The sequence below is a fragment of the Amia ocellicauda genome, chromosome 9 (assembly GCF_036373705.1).
Source record: "Amia ocellicauda isolate fAmiCal2 chromosome 9, fAmiCal2.hap1, whole genome shotgun sequence".
NCBI lineage: Eukaryota > Metazoa > Chordata > Actinopteri > Amiiformes > Amiidae > Amia > Amia ocellicauda.
The window spans coordinates 28,011,631-28,035,761 of record NC_089858.1 but is presented as its reverse complement, the minus strand read 5'-3'; the positions used below and the strand labels follow the sequence as shown (position 1 = coordinate 28,035,761).

Genomic DNA, 24,131 nt, shown 5'->3' with positions numbered 1-24,131 from the left:
TTTGTAGGAAATTGCTTTTATTTGAACAAAATGGAACCTTCTCCACTTGGCATTTGAGTAGTGCTGTTCACATTACTAGCGTCAGCTTTCAACAAGTTAGGGATTTTATATCTTAGGGTTTTGAAAAGTTCTGCAAAATATCCATATAAGAAAAAAAAAATACTAAATTACAGTCAGTATGTCAGGAATGCAACCATTATTACAAGAATCAATATTAAAAAAAAAAAAAAAAAAAATTTACACATCTGATTTGAAATAAAAAAAAAATCAAAATACTTTGAAAAAAGTTATCTTGTAGAAATTGTTCTGTACCCTGCTGTGTTATTTGGCAACCTGGAAAAAAGAAGGATTTTGTAAAGGTTTTGATCTTTTAAAAATTCAATAAAATCCTAATTAGTTTATATATGCAAATTATGATCACTCAAACTTTTTTTTTTTTTTTTGCAGCCTTGCTTTCATTAAACACTGAAGACTGTCTTTTTCAGGGAAGTGTTTTTGAATAATCTCAAATGGAATGTATTTTAACAATCTCATCCACAGATCTCCATTGATTAGTAGACTGCTAATAGTGTCATAGATGCTAAGACATTTCCACTACTTTATGAGCATTTAATATTAAAGTTAGAATCAACAAAGTTCTGCAAAACAGTTTGCAATGAAAAATTCCCCAGTGAAAGGTCCTGTCTGCACTCACCTTTTCTCCTCCCTCTATCTCCTCCACCCCAGCCTGGGTCATCAGGTCTGCGATATTCTTCTCCAGGTCATCAATGCGAGTGCTCATCTCATCGAGTACCTTTGCTAAGGAAAGCTCTGTACCGTCAAAGGGTGGACAACAGTTTGCAGCACATATACACCTTGTGTTATACTGTCAACTGTTGTCACATAATTGTACTTGAGCAACATTTGTTTTTTGTAATTAGAATGTAAGTGAATTAAGGTTTTGTTTGCATTACTATTCAATTGAAAAGGGCAGCAAAGTACTCAACTAATGTTTACTGTAGTAGCTGGCATCTAAGGTTGTTTGATTTAACAGCTGTTTTAATTTTTTTTTTTCTGAATCTTCTAACGTGAAAAAGGCACTTCTGATTTTTAAATAAAGCCAGAGGGTAATGTCATGTGGCCATTAGCGAAAAGTGTCATGGTCTTATACAGCCACTATTAAGAACTTACAGGGTGCCTGCCATTAGAGTAGTGAAATCAAATTTAGTTTTTCCACCCTGTAAACACACACGTCACTAATAGATCTGTTTGTGGCAATATAAGCCTTCATGTAAGTCAGTTATGCACTGCACACTTTACTCTCAAACTTAAAAGCAACTACGCTTAACTCAAAAATAAAGGAATGCAGGATATTTCTTCCGATGATCTGGTCTGACATAGTCTGGAACTTGTCCTGCATCTGCTGAAGCAATGTCTGAACCTGAGGAAGCAGAAGAAACAGACCCCATTAGATTCGATTAGATGTAAAAGGGACAATGCAACTCTTTCAAAGCTCATCCTGCCTTTAAACTATGCAGTTGGATTCTCAGAACAGTAGGCGTCATTGCATATTGACTATGAAACTAATTGGAGACCTTCACTTTTCACTTTCGCCATAACTGCACCAGATTCAATCAGAGCTTCTTAATGAATGAATCAGGTAACGGGTTTAATATAGGTTACTAAAAGCACCCTCTCCTCAGACTGCAGGACATCATTTTCTCTCTATGCTCTAGACCAGCACAGTCAGATGTACAGTGTGGATGAGGACAGCACTGTGTCCATAACCCCGCTGCACAAATCCACTTCAACAGTCTCCATCGAGCGGTAAGATCACACGGCCCGGAGCCATGGTTACGACGCAGGTGACGTCGCGCAGCCCGGGTTCAAAGACAACCGCCGCCACAAACACGGTTTCAATGGGAACAAATATCATCATTTCACTGAAGGACAATGCACATCTCCCTCTGTAAAACTGAATAAAATACAATGGTGACTAAATGCACCTAGCTATAATTTAGGAAAATAATTCGAATTCCTTTCCACCAAAATGACTCGATCAAAGCGACGGCTGCGTTCACACTAGCGGCAGTAAACGCGTGTCTAATTGAATATAAACTGAACTGGATTAATGAGATGGGTGCGCACTAGACACAGCCCCGCGTCTGAGCGCTGTCTGCAGGCTGGCTGACACAGGCATGTCGCTTCAACACGACACAGACCACGAAGTAAAGCGGCCACCATGTTCTCCCCCCTCCGCACCCACAACAAGGCCTGGCCGGCGGAGGCAGGGCAGAGGAAATGCCGTGCAGCAGCCGGCCGTGTCACTCACCACCGCCGTGAGGTCTTGCACCGACTTGGGATCCGTTTCTGACATGTTTTTGGACGAGGTGTTTCCGGGGGTCTAAACAGTGTCAATAACCGGCACAGCGTTGGGTTTACGTTGGGAAATTAGAGAACGCTCTCCGTATCGCTAACTAAACTCCCGACGCTGCGGCGCAACATCTCGCGAGATCGCTGGCGAGCATGGCGGCGGAGGCTCATGGGACATGTAGTTTTCGGAAAGGCGGCGGTGCCTTTTAAGTTTTATCCGTACGTACGATTTATACAGTTATTGCAATTGGTGAACATAATTCATGCCATACGTTTACAAAAAAGTAAAAGACTGTAGATAAATAATAGTGTGAAGTGAATGTTTGCAATAATAATAACGACTAAGTAACTTAACACATGCATATAAACTGTAGGCATATTGGATACAATCTGTCTATAACTGCACTGTGTGGATAATACTAGTTAGAGAGATAAGTGGCTTCATGGGGATGCAGAAGTGTGATCATTGGCATGAATGAATAACCAAAGTAAACAAACTAGGTGTAGTTAGTACAAACACTAGAAACTGTACAAGGGAGGAAACATTTATCCTGTTTTTTCCACGTTACTATGGTCGCTTGGTGGTAAATCAGCGCCTTTTTTGTAGTATTATACAGAATGAGTGAGTTTTTATTGCAAAGTGTCAATCAGCGACCACTAGTGCCGTGTCGCTGTAGGTCATTAGTGTAATTGCTGAAATGCGTCCATAGGCGCACTGCACACTTGTCACTCCCACGCAAGGGTTTGTCATGCATGTTGCAGGAAGGGTGGTACCTCCTGCACAGTCATCTGCCAGGACTTTTTCTCTGCGTGGTGCAGGCTCCCCTAAGCCTTTAACTCGACCATGATTAAAATAGTAAGCCTTTGTTAAAACGTCCCCAGGATAATCACATGCGCACTGCAATCCTATGAAGTGCGTCTGCATAGACTTACTGAGACATTGGTTTGGATGACGTTAAAAAGCCCTGACGATGTATTCGTCGATCACGTCCATGTGTCCATCTCCCGATCCGCCGCTATAACTCGTATCAGCGCCCAGCACTCAGCGGAAAGGTGCGCTAAGGTCGTTGTTGTCGTAGCGCAGATGTCCGCAGTTCTGCGCAGATCTGCAGAATCCCACCGATCCCATTGGTGGAGCGGCGGAAATCTGCGCAACGCGGACACGGCGGTGGTGCTGGCGCAGCTGCAGAGCAGTCAAAAGAGACTACGCTGGACGGAGGTAAGAAGTGTTGCTATGAACTGCGTTTTCCCTAGCAGCATTGCAAGCCTTTTGGAGTAATGCTTACATCAGAAGGAGAGACTATTTTAAGAGTTTGAGATTAAAAAGTGTTTAAAACATGTCTTTTGCAAACCGCGTGATTTTACACAGTAAGTAGTTTTGAAGTTCAACACGTACCAGACAGCAGCTTATCGCAGAGCAAGCGTACTTCTACTTTCAACTTGCATCTCCAGAGATTGAAGTATTGGTTGTTATTTTCATATTAAGTCTAGAGACCTTGCATATGTATACATCGTACACTTTTTGCTTTGTGGGGTAACTTGTTCAGATATTGCTGCCTAGATCTTAACACACACATCTTGTTAAAGACAGGGGGGAATAAAAACACACATTGTTGTGCTAATTAAATAAATGGCTAGTGTATTTCGTATGATTATTATACTGTTTTTAAATCAAAGGTACCATACAGCCGGTGCTCCTATCTCTATCAGTTTCAATGCTTTCATGAGAGACTCTATTCTTAGCTCCAGCTCCATTGCTTGGGGGATTACTGCACATTTCAAGACTGTATCTGGTTTCTTCCTCTCTATGGGGCAAGCCTATTGCATAATGAGCAACGAGCTCTCCCCAGGCTCACAGTTGGGGCATGTGTACATGGATGCCTGTGGAGCATGAAGAATGAGCAAAGACACCCCCATCTGTGATTCTGCAAGCATGAAGACCACATCCATATATGAGCATTCAGACTGTTCCAGTGACCTCTTGTTCCTGCGGAGGAATTTGCTTTGTGTATGGTTTTCACAGTTGAAGCCATCCCATTAGCACCTAACCTAAGCAGCCTGACTGTAAGCTTGAAAAGCAATGTTAATGTATGTTTATTACAATGAATGTTCTGTCACGATATACAACCCTTTATTAAGAAAGTCTTCGATAAATCACACCACTTTCCTGCAGTTGTTTATAGACCAACGCAACCTATTGAGATTGTAGAGGAAGAGGTTAAATCTTACTCTCGAGTACAATGTATGGCTTTAGAGTTTTCTATAATGCTTCCACAGTATAGAAGGGACCCAGCCCTTATTCCACCTAAGGCGTGAACAATAAAATCTATCTTATATCTTTGGTATACCTCTGTAAGAAGCAGTCCACAACGTGTCCAAGTTTCAACATGTCTCTTACATTATCACATTTGAAAGCCAATGGGGTCTTTCACCGAGAAGATGAAGAACAATATTTCAAAGATTTCAATTTTGTATTCTAAAGTTTGGTTCTAAAATGACATATGAAAGTATTTGATACTGGAATGTAAACCAGAAGAACAATGGAGGGTGTAACTCAAAAAACAAAACAGAAAATATGTACACATTTATTATGTTGCTAATGGCCACATCCAAGCATGTCCATTGATTATAAACACATTTGCACAAAGACAAATATCTCACATCAAAGAAAACATATATAGTGTAGTGTATATAATGTAGTTTACTAACATACCTGTGGAAACACAGGTAATAATGTAACATCAAAAGTGTTTGACTAAGAAGGTTAAAAACCCATGAGTATATTCTTCTCATAAAATGGGGTTCTTTTCTTGGCAAAAGTAATTTATTATGCCCTTCCCTGTACCACAGTTTTCATGAAAGTAAATCTTGTTGAGACCTGTCTTAATAGGAAGCATGTCTTTTGTAACGGCAGAAAAATGGCGCAGGAATGCTCGGGGAAGATTAGAATTGCAGGATCAGAAACAAGTTTGATAGGCTGAGATGCATAAAAGCCAGACTTGATGTGGTGCTGCAAACTACTTTTGAACAGCTGGAGTAGAAGTCCGTCATATAAAGCTGAATAAGTAAGATTTATACCTGAAGATGAATGCATGTGTTTGTAAGAAATGTATTTGATCAATGCAATTCTGATGTTTGTAAATGTTCTACGGAGCGCCCAGCTAATCCTCTTTTAGTTTCTCCAGTGTACGATTGCATTTTTTTCAGGTAATGCAGTAAACCACTCCGTTCGGTGTGCATGTGCAAGGTTAGTGGATGGTGATGATTGAGTTGGGGCCTTTAATCACTTGGCAGGTAGTGATATATTTGCAGGTGGTACATCTTGGTCCACTTTACCTTTAAACCTGTTTTCGCATTATCTCTTGCTTTTAGGTTCTTGTGGGTCTTTTTTAATTAAGTTTTACTGCTTATGAAGGTGTTCTGGAATGCTTCAAAAACTCCATTGCATTTCAATTGTAGTTGAAAGAACAACTAGCATCAGCCTGGAAAATAAATAGCCTGTACATGACTGAAACATTTAACTATAAAATATGCCTAGATCTTAGAATATGTCTCTTTCCCCTCTCACTGCAGGTCTACATCATTAATCTTTCCCAGCTAGAATTTAATCATATTTATGATGCCTCCATAACCATTATTAATTACAGCTTCCCTGATAGCATCCTGAGCTTTGATTTATAACAGGACTGCTCATGTAACATTCCTACAGTTAAAGATGTTTTGAGACTGCCTCTTCACGTCGAAGTGTAGTGAATGTCAACATGACTAAAGTATGTCAGGTTGAAGGATTTTGACTGGTGTTCAGATGATCTTGCCAAACCTTCAACTTGTGTAATGAACAGTTGTCCTCTTGACTGTCAAATGGCCTAGTTTCCATAACATCCTAACAGAAGTTATAGAAAACGAGCTGCTGTAGTGTATATGGAGATGCATTGTTGGAGTTAATGACTGAGGTGTTTATACAATTACATTGATCTTTGAGCCTGAGTGGAAGGTTTGGCTGAGATTCAACAATGACCATCAGCATCCAGTATATAAATAGGACACTGGAAGTGAAGAGGGCTGAGAGCACCAGCTAGGACTCAACAGACGGCAAACATCATTTTGTTGTGAATGTGTTTGGAATAACTTTCAAATCATTATCATGGGTTTGAACTCTGTTTGCTATTTTATGCATGACAGTTTAAGCTAATTGTGGCCCAGTGGGTATTCCTAACTAAGCAAAGACAATCAGGACTGGGAAGAAAAAACAAAAACATAAGCCATCAAAAAATATAGTTAAGTCTGAGGCCTTATCATGTCTCACAAGATGTACAAGTATTCATATCTTTGCTTACATAAGTGGCTGATTCAAACATGACTGTTTTCTTATTACTGGCATGGATCTAACTGTAGGAAGGAAGTGAGCAACTGCTTCTTGAAAAAAACAACAACAAAAAAAAAACATTAAACAACCTGTTTGTGCATGAAGATAAAATAATACTGTGTCATGTGTGCAGTTAATTTTATGTTACGTTCTTGTTTTAATAATGATCTGTTAGTTACTTTAGCTGTGCAGTATAATTTGTGGCGTGGGTGGCTCGATTTGTGTATTGTATTTTCGTTTCTGTTATCTCTGTAGACTCAATGTAAAACATTGTTGTCGGACTGTGCTGCAGGGCCAGAAAAGGGAAGTTTAAACAACAGTCATTTTGAAAGCCTAGTCAGCATTAAATCCCTCTTGCAGTATAATTACGTGCTACTGTGATAGAGAAGTCAATTCCATTTCAGCACATTTTGAAGGATGAAACGTTTTTTCCAATGCTCAGACGTTCTTATATTTTCAAAATCACCGTATGATTTTCACGAATGTTGCAGTGGGTGTAGAGGGAGCAGAGTGTCACAGCGAGTACTATGTCAGCACTAAGAGGAAGTGTTAATTTGGTTTGCCAGTGTGACATGGTTTTCAACTACAGAAAATAATAACGCAAAATGTTTTTGACATGAAATCTCATGTTGTTGGGAGGCATAGTTTGTGCCCCACGTTGCTCAAAGTAAAGTGTTTAACACAGGCTATACAACAAAACTGGAGTCTCCTGTGGTTGTTCAGTACTTCATTTTAGTGCTGTTACCTCCATTCTTTTATACCTTTATGGTGGATGAAAATGCTTAGTCATAAAGCCTCTTGGGTAATATTTTCAGGGAACTACTGTTCACTAGGACTAACAAGTGAAATGTAAAATGTTTGCCCTCAGGTCTGTCTGTATTGAGAGAAGTGGTTGTCATGCCTTTGCTTGGAAAGCACCACCAACACTCATTCAGTTTGGATTCACATTACATTAATGTAACTGCCATATTCCACTGTGACATGTATTGCATGGTTATTTAAGGAATCGGCACACATTAACAGTCACGTGTGCATGTTCACTTGACAGAATGCCTGGATTTCATGGTTTTGCCCTTGAAAATTGAGAGTAAATGTATCCTATCTTAACCTTCTGCATGACTGTTCATTTTATCCACAAACAACACTATCTGAAATGTGCATCTATAATTGAGTCATGTGAAAGTAGCCACCTAGGTCAACAGTGTTGTGTGTGCTTGAGACCAAGCTGATACCTGTTTCTGAAGATGTTCACCATAGAAACTAATTTCCTGTAGTGCTGGATCAAGCATTTGCATGTAGGCTTCTATTCTTAACAGTACAGTGCTCTGAAAATAGCCTAAAGCTCTCGAACACACTAGTCGTGTATGTAATGAATATGGTCAGCAAGTAATTGTAGACCGATTTGTTTACATGCACTAGGTTAGACTCATGAAGATATAGCAGGATTCTAGAATGGACTTCTGACATTCTGTATGTGAAGATATGCAGCTAAGAAATAATGTGACATTGATACTGTGAGGAATTTGGTTTAATTTACTAAACAAATCCAGTGAACTGTTCAAATTATTTTCCCACTCAAAGCTAGTGTTGAGAGTTTGAAATTGTGTTTGTTATTAGTTTTAGAATCATTATCCATCATGTTTCCTGATCTTTATATCTGACATTCAGTGAATAAGGCTATTGAAGTGAATCAATATTTTACAGATTAAAAATAAATACATACAGTGAGGGGAAAAAAGTATTTGATCCCCTGCTGATTTTGTACGTTTGCCCACTGACAAAGAAATGATCAATCTATAATTTTAATGGTAGGTGTATTTTAACAGGGAGAGACAGAATAACAACAAAAAAATCCAGAAAAACGCCTTTCAAAAAAGTTATACATTGATTTGCATGTTAATGAGGGAAATAAGTATTTGACCCCTTCGACTTAGTACTTGGTGGCAAAACCCTTGTTGGCAATCACAGAGGTCAGACGTTTCTTGTAGTTGGCCACCAGGTTTGCACACCTTGGGAGGGATTTTGTCCCACTCCTCTTTGCAGATCCTCTCCAAGTCATTAAGGTTTCGAGGCTGATGTTTGGCAACTCGAACCTTCAGCTCCCTCCACAGATTTTCTATGGGATTAAGGTCTGGAGACTGGCTAGGCCACTCCAGGACCTTAATGTGCTTCTTCTTGAGCCACTCCTTTGTTGCCTTGGCTGTGTGTTTTGGGTCATTGTCATGCTGGAATACCCATCCACGACCCATTTTCAATGCCCTGGCTGAGGGAAGGAGGTTCTCACCCAAGATTTGACGGTACATGGCCCCGTCCATCGTCCCTTTGATGCGGTGCAGTTGTCCTGTCCCCTTAGCAGAAAAACACCCCCAAAGCATAATGTTTCCACCTCCATGTTTGACGGTGGGGATGGTGTTCTTGGGGTCATTCCTCCTCCTCCAAACACGGCGAGTTGAGTTGATGCCAAAGAGCTCGATTTTGGTCTCATCTGACCACAACACTTTCACCCAGTTCTCCTCTGAATCATTCAGATGTTCATTGGCAAACTTCAGACGGGCCTGTACATGTGCTTTCTTGAGCAGGGGGACCTTGTGGGCGCTGCAGGATTTCAGTCCTTCACGGCGTGGTGTGTTACCAATTGTTTTTTTGGTGACTATGGTCCCAGCTGCCTTGAGATCATTAACAAGATCCTCCCGTGTAGTTCTGGGCTGATTCCTCACCGTTCTCATGATCATTGAAACTCCACGAGGTGAGATCTTGCATGGAGCCCCAGACCGAGGGAGACTGACAGTTATTTTGTGTTTCTTCCATTTGCGAATAATCGCACCAACTGTTGTCACCTTCTCACCAAGCTGCTTGGCGATGGTCTTGTAGCCCATTCCAGCCTTGTGTAGGTCTACAATCTTGTCCCTGACATCCTTGGACAGCTCTTTGGTCTTGGCCATGGTGGAGAGTTTGGAATCTGATTGATTGATTGCTTCTGTGGACAGGTGTCTTGTATACAGGTAACGAGCTGAGATTAGGAGGACTCCCTTTAAGAGAGTGCTCCTAATCTCAGCTCGTTACCTGTATAAAAGACACCTGGGAGCCAGTAATGTTGCTGATTGATAGGGGATCAAATACTTATTTCCCTCATTAACATGCAAATCAATTTATAACTTTTTTTGAAATTAGTTTTTCTGGATGTTTTTGTTGTTATTCTGTCTATCACTGTACTTTTTTTAGTTTTTTAGTTTTATTTAGGAAACATTTTTTGGGAGATCTCCAATGGTTAAAGCAGTGTTGTATATTTATATATATATAAAAAAATATATAATAGTTATTATTTTTTTCAGTAGTGTGGTTCAGGTGCCTCCACAGGCTTAATCCAGAGTGTGCTGTAATTTTCCTTTCAAAGGAGGTGATTGCATATGAAGTGGTATAAAGTACCTCAGCATGTAAAGCTTTATAATTATTATTTTTTACATCCCATTCTGTGTTTTAAAAGCTTGATAACTGATAGACAGTGCTGATTTAAATATTTATGAAAGGGAACACTAAAGTTTTCATGTTGACAGAAAGGTTACAAGTACAAACAGAAACTAGTCATCAGGAATTAATTTACATCCTACCCTTTTTTCTTTTTTGTTTTTGGAAAAGAGTGCTTTTCTGAATAATCAATTTCCTAGCATTTAAACCTCCCATTCCAACACTGACTAACTTATGTTATGCAAGCTCCCTCTAAGCTCTAACAGCGGAAATCTCTACTTATCCTGAGAAGAATGTAGGCTACTTCTTAATTGACATTTTTTGGCAGTTATAATGAAGGGGGGGAAAAAAGGGTTTTCTAAATCAAATTTCAAATGTGTTGGTAATTAAGTGATACAATCTGAACAACATAAAAAAAAAACAGTGCAGGAAGTATGTAGGCTCAGAGGTGGGTGGGCACTGCTGCTGTGAGTGCTTCATGCCAGATGCAGATGCAGATTAGGGGACTGTGCAATAGTTGGGAAGCCCTTGACCAACAATCATGGTGCTGCCTTCTGTTTCAGCTGGATGCAACAGATATGAAGAGACTTCTCCTTTGAGCTGCAAATCCAGTTGATCAGAAGATTGGGCGATGGATATGGAAGTGGACCTAGGCGTGGATATTGAGGGGGACCCCGAGGGATCCTGGTCTCTGCTGTCATGGCTGGCATCCTGTGTCATGGTCTTTGGGGGGGTGGTGCCCTACATCCCCCAGTACCAGGAGATCCAGAGGACCTCCAACACTGAGGGCTTCTCCACCCGCGTCTGCCTTGTCCTGCTGGTGGCCAACATTCTCAGAGTCTTTTTCTGGTAAGGACAGATCTTTGCACTAATGAAGATATCAAGACTTTCTACTGACCCATAACCGCCACTTCAGATTATGTGGGTTTTTATGCTGCAAAAACAGATCTTTTTAGAATAATTGTTTGTCTGCAGCACTTATTCTACATTTCTAAACACAAAGGCACACTTGTCCAGATATATTTTTGTATGTGTCAGCCATTTGGAATGAGACTCATGCATTACTTGTATCCACTTAGGTCTTACTATGGTCTCTGCAAAGATTCATTTCTTTTAAGCTGTATTTTATTTGTTGTTGATTCGTTTGGTCTGTGTACCCCCCAAAATAATGCTCTTATAGGTTTGAGAGGAGAATCTATATTCAGAGAGATTCTTATTCTGCCAGACTGAGGCCCAGCCGTCGACTCGGGGAATAGTGTGTGAAGATTCAGACAGATTTATCCCTCCTTCTCTTTCATTGAAACCTTGCCCTCTGACTGAGTTTGTCATGATTGGTGTAAAATGAGCGAGGGCTGTGCTTTTTGTGTTTTATAAGGAATCGCACTGCATTATGAAGGGGGAGAGTTAGCGAGGGCAGTCGATCTGAACAAATAAATTGAAATCAACAGCTTTCTAAGAGATGGAAAAAAATAAAAAGCATCTAATTGCATCAATCCTGTGGGAGCTTCACTCTGTAATCTGGTGAATTAGCATTCAATATATATACGCATACATACATATATAAATGGACTAATGTATTTTAAAGGCAAAATCTTGTGTTGCGCCCTTCAGGATTGGGAAGCAGTTTGAGCTGACTCTCCTGCTGCAGAGTCTGGTGATGATCGGCACCATGCTGGCCATGCTCAACTTGTGCTGTACAGTCCAGACCAGCAACCGAGTCTCCACCAAGCAACACCATTTCACAGGTACACGTCCCTTCATTGCACTCTCATGGAAAGTCACGTCATAAAAAGTCAGATCCAGTAGGGTTTTCCACTTGCTCCAAAGAGAAAGTATGAGAAGAAGAAGCCTGATATTGTGTGAAGGAATAGAAACTGTTCTCCTGTTCGCAGATCCTTGAGATCGTGGTTGATTTCATGAAAGGTTTGTGTGTGTGTTTCTGATATGTATATGTATACACATTTATAACCCAAAACTTTGCAAAGAAGGTGTCATTGCAACCAACTTGTAGTGTGAGAGGAGAAATGGACAGTAAATCCCCACAGCTGTTTGCAAAAGTGTCTCTAGCAAAAAACTGGTTAAAATACCTGCTACTGAAGGAAGATGACAACTGTATCAGGGCTGCTTTGGAAATCTGGACCATTTAAACTCCTTCTCAACACAACAGGGGTTTTAATTATGACTTATGAACCTGGATCTTATTTCGCAGACATTTGCTTACTGTTCTCTTTTCAAATCTCATCAGTAAACATCTGTTACTTGTTCGTATGGCCTGGTTTTTTTAAAAGATGTAAAGAGCACCGAAGTGTATAGAGAGAAGTCTGTAAACAATTGTGTGTAAACTAGGAGCTAGCTATTGTTTTAATTCCACATCACGGGAACTTTATCGGGCTGCCCTTACAGAAAATACTTCTTCCCTGACTCCATCTTATTGCTAAAATAAATTACATCTGAGCTGTTTCAGTCAGCGGTATGTGTACACACATTGATTTTATACCTCGTAGTTTAAAGGTGCAACGCTAGCAAAAGACAATATAGATTTGGATGAAAGTAATAAATCTCTTTTTACTTGGTTTTGGAAAGTCTCTGGAGCTAGAAAAGGGAACAGATTCTGTGCTGGTGCAGACTCCTGTGTGAACGTTATTGCACAGGCTCAATTGTGAACTTTAAGGTCCTTTTGATGATCTTCTCATTCTGCCCGCTGTGATAGAACTTGCAATGAAAGCTTTGATCTCTGTGCAGGACTTACAGATTGATCCCTTTTGCAAGAAATTGACTTTCAGTTGAAACACTTACTGTGAATATGAGGATTTTTTTGTAACCCTTTTTTTTTTACTTTAACCTTTTGGGTAAAACGAATTTGATGTTTCTTTTATAGTCGTTCAGGATCAGATGTCTATATAAAGCAATAGATAGGTGCTGTTTTTTTTCCTTTTCAGGTAGATTATACACAGGGATATTTTTCAGAGTAGTTTTTAGGTGAACTTATTTGCAGAGGTTTTATGTGATACCAAAAGAGGGGGCCATTGGATTAGGTATAGGAAAGTGATCTGAGAGCCAGCTCAGTAAACATCTACTGGCTCTCGGAGACACACAACTCTCAAATTGTGACTGAGAGTGGCAAAAGATATTATCAATGATGTCAAGATTTCTGCATAAAGGTTAAATAAAGCCTTTTTAATCTTGAAATTACAATTGTGTTGAAGAGATAATAAATACTTACTGGTACATCGTTTACAGTGGTGATGAAATGGAGTGGGTTTGTTTCAAATGTTACGTCTTATGTTGGAAAAGGTTAGTACAAAAATGTGCCATAAAGATTTTTACATTTGCAGTTCAATGTACTGTACAAGGAAATAAGTGTTACAGAAAATGCTTGTATAACAACTTCTTATACACATTTCTGGGACTCTGCTCTCAATGCAGGATAGTTGAAAGCATGTATTATTATTTTATTAAATTTGAACACTTTAAATATTCCACTTTGAATTATTTTTGTATATTTTACTCAAGAATTTGTGAGGGGTGTTGGCTGAGAAAAGTATACATGAATCATAAATTGTATTATAATTTAGGCCTTGTAATTTTGAGTGAGTCGTAATCTAATGTACTGTTAGTGTATTAAACGGTTTAAATCCTATTGATAAGGCCATTTCCCTGAAGCAGTGTAACTGAAAGGCCATGTTGCCTAGTTTTATTTTAAAAAGAGAAGTCAAAATATATTTCATATGCAGAAAGCATTGAAGGAAAGACTTTGAAGTACTTTTTCTCCAACTCATCTTCTCTGAGTGCTTTGAATTTTGATTCTTCATTAACAATTCCAAGTACACCCACCGATATGTCTTGTGACCAATACCATAAAACGGCTTCAGATATTTTTTCCTGACTCGATGCTTGTCTCCTGGAGTGAGGAGTGAGGAGTCTTTGAGTTCCTAACACTTCACTCTGATAAAAGCCCTGTCAGCGCAGAGGGGAATCTCAAATGTAATTTAAAGGCATACAGTATCAGAAATACAGTAATGCTCTGCTTCCCCCCCCCCTTCATTAATGTGGATGTTTTTCGAGACCTTGGCTTGAAGTTTCAAATCAAACATTGCCAACATTTAAAAGAAAATGCAAACAAACAAACTGCACTTTTATCCTTTAAGGATATGTTTGAAAATCTAACGGAATACCGCTTATAAAAAAACAAGTTAAATTTACTTTTCATGTTCGCTGCCAGAGTACAAACTGGAGCCCATGCTGATTTTTCATTTGTATACATTATATGTATCTCTTTCTTAAATCCATAAATGAGCCTTAATGAATAGCAAACTGTGGGAGGTCTTTTGAACTGAAACTCCAAGAGGAAAAAAAACAACTGCTTTTTTTCCCCCTTGATAATGAAATCTCTGATGTGTTGGATTTATAGATTTTTTTCAGAAGAGAAATAAGCATCTTAGGAAAGTGGCTTTTTAGGGTATGAAAGTTTTTTGCCAGCAACCTCTTTTTTAAACACTTACACAGTATGATGTCTTACGTGGCTTTTGTCTATTATTAGTAGTAGTACTATTACGTTTTATAATTATAAGCAGCAGTAGTAGTAGTAGTTTAACTGCACACTACATTTATGACAAACCAGTGCTATTAAAGAAGAGCAGCTGTAGTATTGGCAGTGTTCAATGCTTTGTCTCTCACTATCTGTAGTTAGGTTTCATCTGCCATATTCACAGGCACTGTCATCACAATTGATGATAATTTGTACTGAGTGTGAATTGCTACACAATATTAGTATGTATTTATTTCCCTGTTCTTTCAAACAAGTGGAAATGCCAAAATTATAGAGGGAATAGGATGGGTCTTACCTGCAGTTATCTTGTACCGACTACTGCAGTGGTACAGCGATTATTAAGGGGAGGAGAGAGATGGAAAAGTTAGCATTATGTGGAAATGTCTGTAATGTTTTGTACTAAAATGTTTTTAGGCGGGTCTAACTAACAGGTGACCCGTCTACATTTATTTTGCTTAGTTTTCCAGCTTGAGTTTGTGGGTTAAAGGAAGATTTTATATAACCTTACATGTCTGTAGAGCATGTTAGGTTGTATTGTGGAACAGTGTCGAAGAGATCTTTCTTTCTTTTTTCTGGCCCCTTTCTTGATTTGGGAGCTGTCAGTGTGTGTGACGGCATCAGTTCCTCTGAAGAGCAGGCTGGTCAAGTCCGGTATAGCAGGGCAGCGACTGCACAAGCTGAGGCCTGTCAGTTTTAAAATGTCACAGCAGCGTGGGGACTGAATGGTGAAGTCCCTTCACATCGTAGGCCTGGCTGGTGCTAAATTTAATGTGTAACCTCATTGCTTGTGTGCCTCTCTTATTTTGCCTTGGCTTCACTGCAGCCTTCAATAAAAACACTCTAGAAACGTAATGGTTTATTAACCTCTGCAGTCTATTCCAGGCAAGTTTACACAATACTAAATTATGTGAGCAGGCAGACCTAGTCAAGTGTGTGGGTTACATCCAGGTCATCTTTTGGATCTGGCACTGGCATAATTGAATATCGATTTTATTTCCTGACATCAAAAGTTATTTTTTGGGGAGGTGAAATGTATTTATGTGATGTACTAATGTATTTAACCTTGTTGTCTAATAGCTGTTTTAGGGTTTTCCAGAACACCACTTTCCTTATGTGTTCAGACCTTTGCTTTGTTTTTATTATTTACAAATATTTAGTTGTCCTTTTTACTTAAACATTTATATACAGCTATTTGTATTTCTTCCTGTCTTTCTTTCATGGGCTGCAGGGGCACTTCTGTTGTACCCTTGAGCAATAGTACTTTACCTAGATTGCTCCATAAATGGGTAATTGTATGTAAAAAACAATTGTATGTCGCCCTGGATAAGGGCATCTACTAAGTATAATAGTATTGTCTCTTTTTTTTTTTTTTTTTTATGTATAACCCCATGGTCCCGATTCTTGTAGCTCCTACATAACTACATTAAATTAATATAGGATTTTGAACAATCAACCCAAGTGAATGTAGTTAAATAGATTGGCTAGACAGAAAAATGAATCTCACAACCTCTGTCCTTGCTTCGTAAAACAATCCAACTATTAATTTTACATTTTTGTTTAACAATACAGAATGTGAGAAAAACTTAAATGAGAAGTTTCACCTTTTTCCTATCTCCTGTTCTGTGGAAGGTCTTGTGAAGGATTCTGTGTTGATGAGGCTTAAGTTTCAATTCAGTGCCCTAGAAACCTAGAAAAATAAAACTAAACTCACTGATTGGCAGAAACGGTACACGGTATACAAATAAATCACACCCTGGTGAAATGATCACTGTCAAATGCAGAAATCTTACCCCATCACATTTCTGGACCGTTTTTACAAGTGGTTTGCTGGAAGAGTTAACTGCAGAGACAAACAAACATATCAAATATTATTTGAAACAAGCAAGAGGTCTAAAAGAAAATCCAGGTGGTCTAACCTATGTTCCAGCATGACAAGGTATTTCCAGTAGTGTTCCCCAGGAGGTGGAGAGAGAGGGGATGAAGTAGCAACATCACATGGGAACTAAGATGCTCTAAGAACTTAGAATGGCGGTAGGATTTTAGGGGGAAACAGGCAATAGGAGGCTTTGAAGGGAACTAAAACATATTCTCAAAGCATGATTAGATACCTTCCCACCTCAGCCATCAAACAGGAGCCCAGTCAGTGTCAATAATATGGCTAGTTTGCAGGGGAAGATCATTGTAATGGATCCACAGCCTGGGTTGTGTCCCTGTGGAGGAAGCTATCCAACACCTCTTCAGGGGGAAAGCCCTCATGCTATAAGTCTTTCTGAAGGGCAGTTAGGGCTTCAGGTTACAAAGTGTCAGAGGGAATAGAAGGGCTGAGAATAGAAAGTAGGATATGGACGCAGGCAAAAATTAGACCTTATCGTAATGTGTGTCCAGGCACTCCAAGCCAACATCCCTGGAGCGTCACACTAGTGCATTTGTCATAATCGTTGTCCTTTTTTTCCCTTGCACTACAAGTGACAACATTACAAGATGTCTGTCATTCCTGTCTGTTTCATATTCAAATAATATGAAGACGAGAAGCTGAGTTTGTCAGTCAGCTCAGGAGATTTAGCGGTTTAACATTACGTCAATTGTTGCTTCTGAACAGCTATACATGGTACTGTGTAATCAGCGTGATGGAACGGAAAATGGGTTTTCTTCAAAATCAATGGTATTGTATTGCACACCACTGTGTAAACTGGTCAAGAACGAGTGCATTTTATTATATTGTGAAGAATTGTTCAAACTGGTTTGTTATAAAAAAAAGGCTTTATTTGTTGTTATTTTCTTTTAAAAAATGTACTGTTTTGTGTAAATTCCCTTCTGTTTTAAACCTACATAAATTGCTTAATCTACCCATAGGCCCTCCAGTCCTGTGTGGCCTGCATAGGGTTTGCATTTGACGATATTTATGTCACAGTTTGGGCCAACGTTCATCAGGATAACCTTCAAAAGCATAATCCCCCTTTAGCACAAAAGACTTCCAGCACAGCAGACCAGCTGATCTGTACTGGCAATCAACTAAAGTTGAAGTATTTTCAATGGAAAGCAAGTGTGCCAGGCTAGACAGGTATTGGAACACTTATTTAACATTTATTTTCTAAAAAGAACTGTCCACCATGGGCAAATTTGAATGTCGTGTTTTCCTTTAAGTTTGTTTTTAAATTACAATGTAAACTAGGCCCACATAAAATGCAAACTCTGACCTTCCCAGATTGCAACCTGTATCCTATTGTGATTGAATGTATTGTCAGAAGCCACTTGTATATAAAGCTATAAAGTGATACAGGTTTGACATTTTTGATTTGTTGACAAGTTAGTCTTGACCTTAGTGTTCTTACTGACAGAAAGGAAGTTGGGCTTTTAGCTTTGGTATTTATTTGCTAAGCGCTTTTGCAGCTGTTTGAGATGTCAATGCCCTCACTATAAAATAACCCATTAGTTAGATTGTTTTTCTTATCTGGAAACTTTAATTGCTATAAAATTAATTTAGAAAGTGACCCTGTCTTTCAGAGTATATGTAAACAAGGCCGCTCACCTACAGTACTTTAGCAAAAGAAATGCAAATCAGCGTACATTCAAAACAATATTACTCTGAACAGGCTGAGACGGTCCTCATTGATTGTGTTATAGAGACCTCTTCTGGATACCTTGGGAAATTCATTGTTTGGTGTCCTACCACTACTTTAAACCTCATATAGTGGCATAATAGGTTGTTCTTTATTTTATTTTCTGAAGGGGAGAACACGATGGTTCAATTCATATAATATTGGAGCTTCCACCTTTTGAAAGGAGTTTGAATTATTATAGCAGTCGATCTTTATGGTGGCTGCTGGCATTAGTTTAAATCTAAATGCTAATGAAAAGCTGGGATGATGCCATTAGCCTTCTGCGAGGCTGTTGTTCTGCCGTTAAACTTGATGAGTTGGAACGTGCAGTCACGAAGGTCAATCACATTCGCCGAACAGCGCTTTATTGACAGTTATGAACAGCAGTTACGGTGAGCACTGAATAACCGAGAAGGTTATATATAGGAGATTATTACCCTTGAAGTGTATAATCATTACGTTTGAAAAAGAATGGAAATTACCAGAGGGTGCTGGGTTTAGCTTTGAATATTTGGCATGTGATTTCGAGGATAAAAATGTAAATTGTAAATTCTTTCCCTTCCTCTCCTTTTCTAATCCCTGTGTGGTGCTGTATAGTGACCTCAAACGTTGCTGATGTGCCAGGTGTTTTATGCAGGTATCAATATGTATTCATTTAAAACATTTCAAATGATTTAATAATGACTGATCTATCATCACCTTCACGATCCATAGTTGCTGATATATGTGCAGGCCTTTGCTGTTGCAGTATTTTCAGTGTCACATGCTCTTGTGTGCGGTTGAATCTTTAAACCATCAGTGCTTTTTGTTTACCCCCCTCCCATCTCCCCCTACCTTTCCCCAGAAATCCAATAAAGGACAGCATACCACCTGCTTTGTAACATTAGACCACCCCTGTTGGAAGTCCAAGTCCTTCCTAAAATTTGTATAGAATCTCCCCGGGGGGAAGAGGGGAACTTTCCATTTCAAAAAAGTTTCCTTATAGTCACCACTACCACTCAGTGCCTCACCTGCATCCTGGATTCCGTCATTTTCTCCCATTTCGCTCCCCGCTGACTCTCCATTAGTTTAACTTGGTTAGTATTCCACGGGGCGTCTTGGGAAGGCAAGTCTATTACGAATGAGATGGAGTTAGGCTAGTCGTGTGACAGGTTGCCACAGCACCAGTCCCCTGTGAGTGAAGTGTGTGTTGTCTTTCCCCGGTCCTCTTGCTCCCTGTGTCATCTTAATCCCTGATAGGCGCATCATTTCTGCCATTGCCCATTAGACTTGTTTTAAATGTGCATAATATTGTACCTGTAATTTGCTAATGCACTTTTTGGACTAATATCAATTGTTCAGCTCTTCCAGTTTTGACCTGAAGCCAACCCTTTGTATTTAATATTCCCCTGCCCTATTTATAAGGGACTTAATGAAATCAGATGATTATTAAAGGTTTTATTTGTTATCTGGAATGCATTATTTCCTTGCTTGCTTTAATCAATGAAAAATATTGTTTTGTGTAGAAAGGAGAGGGGTTAAGTATTTTTCACTTCTGGTATCTCATTATCTTGTATTTCAGCCTAAATCGGTTAACATCCTGGAGAAACCCTGTATAGTGTTTTATATTAATACTAGCATTAGAAATACAGACTGAGCAAATTGGATCTATCAAGCTAGCAAAAGTCTGTTAGAAATTCCTCTCTGATAAAAGGACCACACAGTGGATAGGTAGCCCGCAGTTTGCTTGTTTGTTAGGATGTTTGTGGACTTAATTGTTTTTCCAGGCAGGAGAGGTCACATCATAGTGATTGATTGACAGTTTTTAATGATGGCTGGATTTCTCGGCGTATATCAAAGGAAATAATCTGGTTTCTGCATCCTAGACCTTCCCCCAGGAAGACAACTGCAAACATTGCAAGGCCAGATACCTGACCCCAAGGCTACACTTCATACAAACACGTGACTGACCCTGCCCGCAGAACCACGTCATGCTTTCTATAAAGGCGATTACATTTTGTTGTTCAGAGAGACTCCGCTGAGGCTGGGGAGCTTCCATGTCGGGGCCTTCCAGGCTGGCCATGTTACATAAATATATTGTTCTCTGCACTTCAAGTCTGCTGTTTTAAAAGAAGGGTTCAACACATCCCACAGATGAACTTGGGCTGTATGTGAAATTGAAAGTCCTGTAGCCAGAATGTCTGTTTTCCTTAGAATAGTCATTTCATTTTATTTATAAATACAACCTTTGCTCTTATATTTTGTAAGTATCCCTGGACAAGGGCGTCTGCTAATAAATAAATAAATAAATAAATAAATAATAATAATAACCATTGTATAGCAAAGGTCTCTACTGTGATGAAGATAATGGCATTCAATTGATATAAGAACTCCTAACACAATCAATAACTGATTATAAGCACTCCGTTAAATGTAGTATTTACTCTACAACACAGAAATGCCTATTGAATATTAGAATATTCCTAACCTGCAACTGAAGACAGTCAGCGAGTTAAATCTATTTAAGCATGCTGAAGCTGGCATCATCTATTGATCTGGAATAACTAATAAATTAGCAAGTTAGCAACTGGACTGGGACCTCACTAGTTCTACCCTATTGATAAATCCTACTGTTTACGTTCCTTCCTGGTTTTTCTTCAAATCTGTATGGCAAGCCGTTGTGACATTTAATCCATAATTGCTGATATCAGCAATTCATTGTACACATTTAATCCTTAACTGGATGTTAATTAGTATGCATTTGTGATATCAAGAATACAATTGCTGATATCAGAAATACAATTCTTGATATCAAAAATACAGTTGCTGATATCAAGAATTAACTGCCAATTGTTTATATCAACAAATGTATTTCTGATATCAAAAATTGTATTCTTGATATCAAAAATTGTATTCTTGATATCAACAATTGTATTTTTGATGTCAAAAATGCATACCAATTAACATCCTTTGACGTGTAACTTAACCCTTTACACTCCACCCCATTATTTTCAGAACATTATAAATAAATGTATCAAATAAGTTTATCAAAATATAAATCATAAAATATAGAAACTAGACACCAGGAACTTTCAAACAATGTCTGACTCGCGTATGTAGGGTCTTCCTAGCCTGAACTACAGGCTGGTGAAATCGAATAGTGTACAGGACTAATGTGCATCTGCTCAAGTTTTTGTTTGTACTCTGTCAGCCAATTAGCCCTTCTGTTTTCTTCCCCGATGGATTTCCAGTGAACAGTAGAACAATAAAAGCTGTAATAAATAAACTGCTTTTTGAAAAGGATCTGCACTGCCCTGAGAAAATACATCCAGGTAAATGCAATCAATTTATCAGTTTGTCAGTTCCTGCCATCAGAGCTTGAAAGTAGGACAACCCTCCTCCCCGACCCCATGATTCCCGAAAAAGGAAATAAATTCCAGTTCCCAAAAGGTCAAAATGCACTACTTCAAAATCATCACACCACAGGTCAGACAGGAAGGTTTGTGGCTATGAATAATTAAAAAAGATATAGACATTGACATCTGGTGGAGGGTGAGTGAGGGGTGGTGAATTTGTGCAGCTGATTAACGCTGTAGTGGCCTCCCAGGGTTAAAGGACTAGACTTTTCAAAGCATAAGAACCGCAGAGTAGTGTATTCCACTTTGGGACAGATCATGAATATATTAATATGAAATCCTATTTTCAATGAGTTCTGCAAAACTTTATTTTATGTCATGTATTTAAGATTATTCAAAACCAATTATAAAGTACGATTTGGATCTTAATTGTGAATTCTCTTTTATTTGTTCCTCATTTGACATAATTTTTTCTTCTCTTTTTTTAAACTCAAAACTCGTGTTTTTTTGTGAAGCTGAAAAGTGCTAAGAGTTTTCACAAAATTTTTAAAAGTTATGCATACTTACATAATGCCAGCTATACAATAACAGCATGATCTACCAAGCAGCACATCCCATATAAACATCTCTTTTGCAACTTATGGAACATAATTGGAGATTCTAAAGTGAATACAATAAAATTAAAACTGAAGCTTGACAGAACAAATAGACAAATGGATGGATACTGCCTATACTGGGTATAGATGATTAGATGTGAAGGTGGAAAGTACATATGCTTCCCTGGGTGTCACACTCAATGTAAATACTATTCAGTCATAATGCATCTTTCTCTCCACTCAGATCAAACATTTCTTTTGATGCGATTTCGCCCTGAGCATTCTCTCATTCACAGTACGGCACTGACTGGCCCACAATGCAATATGAATGACAGCGCCGCAGCAGCAGAGGCTATTTCTCGAGAGATCTTCCTGAGAAAATAATGTTGCTCTGATACAGTTGAATGGATAGATATATGATTATTTCTTTGGAAGATAGATTGGTGTTTTACCCCAATATACACCAAGTGTATTAATGTATTTTACTCAAAACAAGTATAGCAATCCAATTTGTAAGACCCTAAAGGCAGATTCTTTCTGATCTTTTATTCAAGCTTTGTAGAACATCATAGGGGAAGACACACTGTAAGCCATGTGTTTTGATATTGTCTAGGTCTGCTTGGCACTGTTGATGTTTTTTATGGGGTTCTCCCTTGGCATTCAGCTCTGTCTGTTTGATTGGTAGTTTGAGTATTCAAGAATGGTAAGTTGGCCCCTCCTCTATAAAGGTGTATTGCTCCAGTAAAAATACAGCTGGTTAATTGTATGTAAATATAATGTGATATATTGTAACAATTGTAAGTCACCCTGGATAAGGGTGTCTCCTAATAAATATATAATAGTAAAGGGAAGTGGTAATGTCCTACAATGTCATGTCCAATCCACTTATTGTTTTCAAAAAACAGGTTAGTTATTAATTAAATAAGTCACATATCTAATTAAGTGAAATCCAAATTACGATTTTGGTTTATTTACCAAAACGCTGGTTAAATTGATCAGAATTAAGTGTTTCCAGGTCTTTGAAGAACTTATTATGTAAGGGTAACCTATTAAACCTGCAGGATTAGTGATCTCCAGCCCTAGGTTTGGACAGCCCTCTTCTACTATCAAGGACTGACCACTGTTAGAGTGATTCAGTGCCCGTCTTCCTGTGCCAACACTGCTCAGTCCTATAAAACCTTGGCTTGCCCCAACACTGTCAAACTGTGTATCTGTCAGAAAGGACATATTATCTTTATCAAGGATGACATCCACATGGAAACTGCCACCAGTATTTATTCTGTACTGCCAGTGCAGAACAGCTTGCTGGGATATTGGTTCTACAGTTTGGACTGTAATGTGTGTGAAATGTGTATCCAAATGTGTTGTAACTGCTGTAGATAAGGATATCTGTCCATTGCTTTTAATTGGGATAGTGCTGTAATTGCTCCTGCTGGGCTTTTAAGCATTACAGCTATGATTAGTCTTTCAGCTGCACTTGGTTTGAAAATATTCAACAGACCCGTCTGCTTCTGTGAAATTTACCAATTAATAATGCCAGATGTTATGGACTATTCTTCTGTTAGCAGCAAAGTAGCAACGTGTTTCAGACTGTATCTAATTCCTTTTTTTAATAGAATAGAATAATGAAAGATCATTGTTACATCTGGGTAAATGCAGGAAAATGTACAATTCCTTTTACTGCAACGGTGTGTATCATGAGAAGTTTAGCTGATCGTTTCACTTTTGTCTGCTGCATTCCTGGATTTTGTTTGTTTGTTTTTCATAAATGTTTTTGTTGGCTGCATCCAATACAAAGGTGTCGTGTCTTTGAACATACTCATGGGGTGCCAGATCGAAGCGTTTTCCATCTACAGTGTGCCGCCAAGA

General features: G+C 38.8%; 2 protein-coding genes across 4 annotated transcripts in view; one reads left to right on the top strand and one right to left on the bottom strand.

Annotated features, from left to right (window-relative positions):
• On the bottom strand, nt 1-2,496 carry hsbp1b (heat shock factor binding protein 1b). The gene is made up of 4 exons (XM_066713994.1): nt 2,312-2,496; nt 1,354-1,420; nt 695-789; nt 1-333 (listed from the first exon to the last, which is right to left on the bottom strand). Exons 1-4 carry the CDS (start codon nt 2,354-2,356, stop codon nt 322-324), a joined length of 219 nt encoding a protein of 72 aa, XP_066570091.1. The 5' UTR covers nt 2,357-2,496; the 3' UTR covers nt 1-321.
• A 657-nt stretch (nt 2,497-3,153) lies between these two features.
• The window catches only part of LOC136759130 (solute carrier family 66 member 2), a 46,308-nt gene continuing 25,330 nt past the window's right edge, over nt 3,154-24,131 (top strand). The window contains exons 1-3 of one of the 3 annotated variants that reach the window (XM_066713989.1): nt 3,154-3,571; nt 10,747-11,032; nt 11,795-11,928. In XM_066713989.1, coding sequence (XP_066570086.1) covers nt 10,815-11,032; nt 11,795-11,928 — 352 coding nt within the window. In that variant the 5' untranslated portion in view covers nt 3,154-3,571; nt 10,747-10,814. Of the gene's footprint in view, nt 3,572-5,269; nt 5,418-10,746; nt 11,033-11,794; nt 11,929-24,131 lie in introns of those variants that run through there. The other 2 variants (XM_066713987.1, XM_066713988.1) reach the window with 2 other exon arrangements.

Excerpts from the sequence above, each read along its gene's own strand:
- hsbp1b (XM_066713994.1), bottom strand. The coding sequence starts at position 2,356 with ATGTCAGAAACGGATCCCAAGTCGGTGCAAGACCTCACGGCGGTG. Across the intron at positions 1,421-2,311 it reads TGCAAGACCTCACGGCGGTG|GTTCAGACATTGCTTCAGCA; the intron begins GTGAGTGACACG and ends CTGCTTCCTCAG. Across the intron at positions 790-1,353 it reads AGACCAGATCATCGGAAGAA|TCGATGAGATGAGCACTCGC; the intron begins ATATCCTGCATT and ends TAGCAAAGGTAC.